This window comes from Tenrec ecaudatus, chromosome 4, assembly GCF_050624435.1.
Source record: "Tenrec ecaudatus isolate mTenEca1 chromosome 4, mTenEca1.hap1, whole genome shotgun sequence".
Taxonomy (NCBI): domain Eukaryota; kingdom Metazoa; phylum Chordata; class Mammalia; order Afrosoricida; family Tenrecidae; genus Tenrec; species Tenrec ecaudatus.
Genome location: NC_134533.1, coordinates 5,992,824 through 6,001,356, shown reverse-complemented (window position 1 = coordinate 6,001,356; position 8,533 = coordinate 5,992,824). Strand labels below are relative to the sequence as shown.

The following is an 8,533-nucleotide window of genomic DNA, read 5'->3' as shown; positions in this document are numbered from 1 at the left end:
CCTCTCCAGCCCCTCATGATTTATTCAGCTGCCCCTGCACTGCCCTTTGTCACAGGGAACCGGATCCCACCAGACGCCTGCCACCTGAGCTGATGGCCTGGCCTCTCTTGGCCCCCAGCCCCTCACTGTGTGTTCCCCCGGGTCTACTTGGGGGACCCACTCACAGGCAGGTCTAGCATGGAAAGGGCCACTTGGCAGCCACCAAGGCCGGCAGTCAGGGGTCAGGGCCCTGAGAGGCTTCGTGGAAGAGGCAGTGGGTGGGGAGCAACATGCTGTGTGTGCTTCATCTGCACTCCGGACAAGCGCAGGGACCTGTGGGGTCACTGTGAACTGGGCTGTCACCGGCACAGACATCCGTCAGGACAGGCTGCTTGGAGGTCCTCCGGGGGCCCTCAGGTGGGGGTGGGGGTTGCTGTTGGGTTGTTCCCCCTGGAGTCACTTCTGGCTCGTAGCTACCTGCCAAGAGTCGATCTGCCCGTAGAGTTTTCTAGGCTCTATTGTCAGGCGAGACCAGTCCCTGGAGAAGGACGCCATGCTTGGTCAGGTGGAGGGGCAGCGAGAAGGAGGAAGGCCCTCTGTGAGATGGACGGACACGGTGGCTGCACCCATGGGCTCAGACAGAGGAACAATTGTGAGGGTGGGGCAGGAGCGGACGCAGCGTTTCTTTCTGCCGCACAGAAGGTCGCTGAGAGACCCGATGACACCAGACAAGAACAGCCATCTTTGCAGAAGCAGACTGACTACCCGGCCTCTCTCCCTTAGAACCGCTGGGCGGGTGGGGACCAGGAGCCGTGCCGGTGGCAGCTGAGCGCTTAACTGCTGTGCTATCAGGGCTTGGAGGAGGTCTGAACGCCATCAGCCCCATCGCACAGCCACCCCTTAGGACGCAGTCGAACTCCCCCTGTGGATTCCGGAGGCTATTCATCTTTGTGGGAGCAGAAAGCCTCATCTCTCTCCCACATAGCATCTGGTGGATCCAAACTGCCGACTTTGCGGTTAGTAGCCCAACGTGTAACCCACTAGGGCCCCAGTTGGAGGCACTTCTTCCAAGGTCTGCTGAGCATCTGCAGCGAGCCTTGCTGGTTGATGATGGTATCAGATGCCAGGTGAGTTGTTTCCATAGCAACCCCAGATACAAGGGCTGGAGGTTGCCGATGGATGGAGGGACAGGATTGCACTGAGTCCCTGAGGAGAGTGGCCACAGCACTGCCCAGGGCAGCAGGCAGCAACAGCCACATCACCCTAGGGGCCCCCGTCCCCTGCCCCGCCACCCAGAGCAGGTGGCTGGAGGGTGTGAGCAGGCAGGAGCATGCAGGGCAGATGGCAGCAGGTGGTCTTTTGGTGGCCTCCATGGATGCTGCCGCCACCGAAAAGAAGAGGCCCCCGTTCTGGGACTGTAGATAATGGGGACATGGATGCTGAGCCCCTGGGCTGCAAGGAGGTGAGATGATTTATATAAAATCTCTTTGTAAGCTGCTAAGTGCTCAGCAGATGCTCCTTCAGCTGCTAGTCAGAGATGACAGATAACCCAAGGGGCTCCCCTCCTCCGCCACCCCAGTCCTGGCCCAGGGCAGCTCTGGGCTCCACCCAATAGGAAGCCTGGAGCAGCAGCATGAGTAACCCTCACCTGCCCCCAGTTCCTGCTGCAGACGGGAGCTCCGGGACTCACTGGCTTCTGGCTGTTTTGTCCCCTTGCTTTGCGGAGGGAGGTGTGTGGTTCTGAACTTGGGAAGGATGCCTTCCTGTTTCCTGGACATAGGGAAATCAGTCTGCTGAGTTCCCAGAAGCAACCAATGAGAGATGGGGTGGGGGTGCGGGGCAAAGGGAGGTGGGTGGAGGGGACAGCTGGGAGGGGGGCCAGGTGGACCTGCTGGGAGGCAGAGACCAGCCTCTGCCTGGAAGGACACAGCCCTCTGGGCTCAGGAGGCCCCACCTATTCCTGTCTGTCTGTCTTCCCACTTACCTCCTGCACCTGACCCCCAACCCCTGTCAGCATTTGGAGGGTTTGGGGGGGGGACGAGGTCCCTTGACTAATTGGTCTGTAGGCTAGAGGCTGACAGAGGAAATGATGAGGGTTCGAATTGAGGGCCCAAGGCTTTCTACTCCTGGAGAGAGTTATCATCTAGGAAAACCCACCGTGGCAGTTCGACCCTGGCCTAGAGGGTCACCGCGACAAGTCGGAGTCCACTCAGAGGCAATAAGCTTGGTCTGCGTGCTCTGCCCTCTCATCTTTCAAAGGGAATCTAGAACAATCCCAGTGTCAGGGCCGTCATGCCCGCAGGTCTCTGAGGGCGCTCTTTCCCCCCTGCAGGACTCCGTCGGGTCGGCATGTGCAGGTGTGGTTGTTTCCATTGTCATCGAGTTGGTGCCGACTCATGGGGACCTTATGCACCAGGGAAGGAAGCGCTACACGGTCCTGCGCCGTCCTCACAACTGTCCCCACGCCCGAGCCGTCACTACAGCCACTGTGTCCGTCCATCTCGTGGGGAGCTTTCCTCTTTTTCCACTTTACCAAGCATGACATCCTCCTCCCTGGACTGGTCTCTCCTGACCACACGTCTAAAGTATGTAAGAGGAAGTCTCACCATCTATGTTAGTCTAAGTGGACCAGACAAACAAATCCAGAGAGACTCTCATATGTGTATAAGAAAGAGCCTGATATACAAGAGCAAGTGCATAGTGAGAAACGTCCCAGCCCAGTCCAGATCAAATCCGTAAGTCCGATATTACCCCTATGTCCGATGCCAATCTATAAAGTCCTCTTCAGATTCATGAAACACATGCAATGACACCAAATGCAGGGAGATCCCAGGCCAGTGGGTGGGAAGTCTTGTGGACCCAGTGGCAGCAGAAGCATCTCAGTGCTGGCAGGGGTCTCCATGTGGCTCCTCCAGCTCCAGAGGTCTGGCTCCATCAGCCTCTCTCCATGTGTCTTCTCCACAGGGATGTCTCCCAGGGAGTGAGCTTGTGTCCTGCCTCCAACGAGCTATTTATCTCCTTAGGGCCTCCAAATGAGGTCATCAAGCTGCGATCTGATCCACAGGCTAAGCTCCACCCCTTCACCCTGAAGCCTCAAATTGACAACGGATGATGTCACCACCACGCCATCCTTGCCTCTAAGGAGCGCTCTGGCCATACTTCTTCCAAGACTGGCCTGTGTGTCCTTTCGGCAGTCCACGGTACTTTCCATGTTCATCTCGGGCACCATAATTCAGAGGCATTGAGTCTTCCTTGTTCAGTGTCCATCTTCCACACGCATAGGTGATAGTCAGCAAGCACTTACGGTGTGTGTGTGTGTGTGTGTGTGTGTGTGTGTGTGTGCGCGCGCGCTGAGCTGTGGCCTCAGCGAGGAGCAAGCACTGGGGTTCAGAACGGTGTGTGCTTGGGGGTGGGGTGCAAAAAGCCACTGCCGGAAGGCCAGCTCCACCGTGCACCTTGTCCCCACCGCACCCGAGCCCCGCCCTTGCCCGGAGCCCGGCCCCCTCTTTCCTGGGGTGGGCGTGGTGCAGGCAGTGAATATAAGGACGGGCTCTTCCCCACCCTCCTGCTGCCTGCTGCACCTTGCCCTTCACCTCCTGCCAGTGAGTAGGGTCGGGACTGGGTGGAGGCGCCCGGGCTGAATCCCCTCCCCAACCCTCCCTCACCGCCCCCTGAAGTCGGACCCTGCAGGCTGTCCGCCCCAGGGTCCTCCATCAGCGCCTGTCTGTCTGTCTCTCCTAGTGCCGCCGTACACCATCATCTACTTCCCTTCTCGAGGTGCCGGCCCGTCCCCTCCTCCTTCCCCTCCCGCTGGGGGGGTGGCCAGGCTGGGGCGGGCCAGGGCTGGGGCTGCGCTGGCTGCTGCTGCTGCTGAGTGCTAAGATTCTCAGCCCTTTCCCCGCTGGTCCCCACCCCTCTCTAGGCTGTCTCCTTCCTCACTGCCAGCTGGGGTCCTGCCCTTGCCCTGCTCCTCTGCTCATCCCCCACACACCCAGACTCCTTCCCATCCCCCAGGCACGAATGCCTGCCCCTTCCCCGTGGGCTGTGAGATGTGCTGCCCCCACACCCCCGTGTCCCCCGTCCCCAGGGCGGTGCGAGGCCATGCGCATGCTGCTGGCTGACCAGGGCCAGAGCTGGAAGGAGGAGGTGGTGACCAAGGAGACTTGGATGCAGGGACAGCTCAAGGCCTCTTGTGTACGTGTCTGACTGCGAGGGAGCGGGTGGGCAGGATGGCTCTGGGCACCACGCTCAGGCCCCCTCAAGGAGCCATTGCTGTCCCCCTCACTCACCTCCCCCAGCTCTATGGGCAGCTTCCCAAGTTCCAGGACGGGGACCTCAGCCTGTACCAGTCCAACGCCATCCTGCGGCACCTGGGCCGCTCCCTGGGTGAGTCCCCTGGGACAGTGGAGGCAGGCAGGTGGCCCCAGAACAAGGCAGGCCCCACCTGCAGCCCCATCTGTCACTCCCTGTGTCTCCACATGGATCTAGCAGCCCACCTGTCCAAGTCCCTGGACCTGGGACTTGGGACTTGAGGGTGGCTCAGCCCACCCTTGGGAGAGAAGATCCCGGGAAGTGGGCTCAGGACCTTTGACAGGCACCCCGGCTGGCATGTTCCCTTGACCCCTGGACTCCATAGCAGTAGCAAGGGTGAGCTTTCTAAGGCCAAGGCCCAAGGAGGGCTCAATGCCCAGGCCCGAGGCAGGGCTTCTGGGGCCTGAGCTTTGGGAAAGAAGTAGGTGGGGGTAGCTGGCCGCAGAACTGAGCCCGCCACCTGGCCGCCGCCCAGGGCTGTACGGCAAAGACACGCGGGAGGCAGCCCTGGTGGACATGGTGAATGACGGCGTGGAGGACTTGCGGAGGCGCTGCGCCCACCTCATCCACCACAACTATGTGAGTGGGCGGCGGGGCCTGCAGGGTGGGGGCTGGCTCTGGGCCAGTCCCTCAGAACCTCACTCAGCCATCCCCACTGTCCCCAGGAGGAGGGCAAGGCCCAGTATGTGCAGGAGCTGCCCGGCCACCTGCAGCCCTTCGAGACCCTGCTGGCCCAGAACCAGGGGGGCCAGGCCTTCATTGTGGGTGACCAGGTGAGCGCTCTGCCTGCCTGCCTGCCATCACTTCTAGGCCCATCTCTGTGTGCCTTTCTTGGAAGGTTCTGTTAAAATAGCTTGTCTAGTTTTAATTTTTATTTACTTTTTATTCTTAATTGGCTTTTAGGTTTTACTTACTTTGTTGTTAACATACACAGCGGAACAAACCCCCGTCCCGCACTTTCTACCTGTGTGGCTGTCCTCACCTCCTGTCCTTGCTACAGTGGCTGATTGGCACCCGTCATGGGTCCTGCAACTTTACCGCTCGAGTCTATTCAGATGAGTGGTACAGTCATCCCCACAATCAATTTCGGAACATTTTCTTCTCGTGCCCATTTTCTCCCAAACCTCCCCTGCCGTGCCCCTGGGTAATTATCCGTCCAGTGACTCTCCATGGGTTTATCTACTCTGGATTTTATAGCTGGAAAGTCAGACAGAACACAAACCAGAGCAGACAGAGAAAACTAGACAAGACAGAGGGAGAGCCCCAGTCAAAGAGAAGTCAGAAAACAAGAAAAACAGAACCATGATGGGCTTCCTTCCCAGTGTCCTCCGCCTACCTGACCCTGCGCTGTGGTCAGAGCGGAGTCCCCAGGAGCTTAATCCATGTGGGGAGGCTGCAAATGGATTTGGGGGCATCCACTAACACCCAGAGCTTTGTGCAAGCCATCACCTGATCTGAGTCGCTCCTCCCTCACAAACCTATACTCCCCGTCTCCCAAGGGTCTCACCTCGTCTTTCAAGTTGCGGCTTGCATGGCGATCCCGTATACAAACCCCCCGCTGTCCCATCCATTCCGACCCACAGTGACCCTACTGGGCGGAGGACAGCTGCCCCGTAGGGTCTGTCTCCGTAGGGTCTGTCCCCGTAGGGTCTGTCCCCATAGGGTCTGTCCCCTCCATAGGGTCTGTCCCCATAGGGTCTGTCCCCATAGGGTATGTCCCCGTAGGGTCTGTGTCTGTAGGGTCTGTCCCCATAGGGTCTGTCCCCATAGGGTCTGTGTCCGTAGGGTCTGTCCCCATAGGGTCTGTGTCCGTAGGGTCTGTCCCCGTAGGGTATGTCTCCATAGGGTATGTCCCCGTAGGGTCTGTCTCTGTAGGGTCTGTCCCCATAGGGTCTGTCCCCGTAGGGGCTGTCCCCGTAGGGTCTGTCTCCGTAGGGTCTGTGTCCGTAGGGTCTGTCCCCGTAGGGCCTGTCCCCGTAGGGTCTGTCCCCGTAGGGTCTGTCCCCGTAGGGTCTGTCTCCGTAGGGTCTGTCCCCATAGGATCTGTCCCCGTAGGGTCTGTGCCCGTAGGGTCTGTCCCCGTAGGGTCTGTCCCCGTAGGGTCTGTCTCCGAGGCTGCGGATCTCTATGGAAGCAGCCAGCCTCACCTTCCTCTCGCACAGCTGCCAAGTTCACCATCAAGCGCCGAACCATGGTGCCGCCCGGACCCTTTCGGATCCCATGTGGACCATTCCGAAAGGAGCGCAATGCCGACGTAGACCCATTTATCAGAGGGACCCACGGAGCCCTCAGCAGGGCCCCGGCCCTGTCCAGTGCAGCCTGCCTCTTCTCGAGGAGACTGCGGGGAGTGTGACACGGCGGTCAGAGGGGGTGACACCGACAAAACTGCTGACGAGATTTTCCTGAAGCATTCCAGCAGCCATGTCGTTGATCAGAAGTCCCTGTCACTGGGTCGGCCGAAGCATTGATTGGTCAAGTCAGCTCACGTGGATCAGCACACGGAGAAGGCTCGTGGGACTCACGGGTGGTTTGCTCTTCAAGGTGGCCTAGTGGGTTAAGCATTGCGCTGCGAACCACCAAGGTCGGCAGTTCAAAACCACCTGCCCCATAAAGAGTTAGAACCGTCTGAGAAACCCACAGGGGCAGTTCTGCCCCGACCCTTAGGGTCGCTCTGGGTCAGAATCAGCTTGATGGCAGCGAACCAGTTAGTGTGAGTGCACGTGGTCAGACGTGTCATCGTTACCTGGTTACCAAACGAAGCTTTGGATCTCGCGGTTCCGTCAGCATCTGCTACAAATGCTGTTTTTGTTGCTGCCACGGGTTCTAGAGTTTCTGGTTTCGTCAAATCCTCTGGTGCTTTAGTCATAATAGGACGGTAGGTGTGACCCTGTATGAATAAGCTTTTTCGTTTCTTTTTTTTTGGAGACTGAATTAGCAGTTGAAGGGAAAGAGCCAAATGCACAGTGGCTGCTGGCCAGTTACGCCCAACGTGGTCACGGATCACGCTGTCACTCAGTGTAGAAAGAGTCCAGAAAACAAGGGCGTTCTCAGTGCTCAGATAATCCAAGAACCACTAGAGTTAGCAATTATCGGTCACCTGTTAGACCAGTCCCTGCAGAAGAGCATCACACTACTTGGTGAAGCAGAGGGACAGCCACAAAGAGGAAGGCGCAGGCCCGGCGGTGCTCTGCTCTGGTGTCCACGGGGTCGTGGTGGGTCGGAACCGACCCGAGGGCACCCAGCCGTCACCGCAGCAGCAGCATTTTATGACTGAAACTGATAGACGACATCAGGAAAGATTCTGTGTGACTTGGTGCAGGCAGATGTGCGGGGTGACACTGCCAGCGGCTGCACTGGGAGACAGCAGAGCAGCCAGGCTCCCGGGCAGCCCCCCACTCCTCCTCACCCCCTGAACCGCCCCCCTGTACCTCTACCTCGCAGATCTCCTTCGCCGACTACAACCTGCTGGATTTCCTCATGGCCCACCAGGTCCTGGTCCCCAGCTGCCTGGACACCCTGCCCCTGCTCTCAGCCTATGTGACACGGCTCAGCGCCCGGCCCAAGCTCAAAGCCTTCCTGGCCTCTCCAGAGCATGTCAACCGCCCCCTCTTCGGAGGCAGGAAGATCTGAGGCCGTCCTGGTCACCAGCTGGGGAGGGGCTGCTTCCAGGGGACCAATTAAAAAGGTGTGAGACAAGATGTGTGTGGTCACTGAGCAGACCCTCAGGCTCTTCTCAGGGGGTCTCGGAGAGTGGGGAAGGCTTGGGAACCTCATCCCAGGAGTTCCAGATCCTTGGGGCAAGGACAGACTACAGACCCCTTGGGCTGCGTCCAGAGGACTTCCTGTGAAGCTCAGGATGGCAGCCGTGGGGGGAAGCACCTGATACAGACCCCGCCGGCTCCTGGGCCAGAGCGTCCCTGCACACTCGGCAGAAGGGTGTACACTTGTGTTCACACATGACCCATTGCCCACTCATGTTTGGCCCATGGTCACAGACCCAGCAGAGGCTGCAGGTGGCTGTGTGAGGGGTCACGGGAACCTGGAGCCCTGATGACCTCCTGCTGTTTGGTTGTCAGTGGTTGATCCAGGCTGCCCGGACCAGCTCCAGGGAGGCCTGGTCAGCCCCAAGTGGGGGTCCCCCCAGAATCCTTAGAGAGCAGAGGTTCCTGCAACTCCCCACTCACCCTGCCCCCATGGATCACCCCCCTCCCAAACTGCTGTGGCTGGCACTTGCCTGGTGTCT

General features: G+C 59.1%; 1 protein-coding gene across 1 annotated transcript; it reads left to right on the top strand.

Moving 5' to 3' along the window:
- The first annotated feature begins 1,411 nt into the window (after positions 1-1,411).
- LOC142445567 (glutathione S-transferase P-like) lies at positions 1,412-7,974 on the top strand. The gene is made up of 8 exons (XM_075547527.1): positions 1,412-1,441; positions 2,312-2,336; positions 3,721-3,756; positions 4,067-4,173; positions 4,278-4,365; positions 4,766-4,869; positions 4,956-5,063; positions 7,732-7,974. Exons 1-8 carry the CDS (start codon positions 1,412-1,414, stop codon positions 7,918-7,920), a joined length of 687 nt encoding a protein of 228 aa, XP_075403642.1. The 3' UTR covers positions 7,921-7,974.
- Positions 7,975-8,533: the final 559 nt, after the last annotated feature.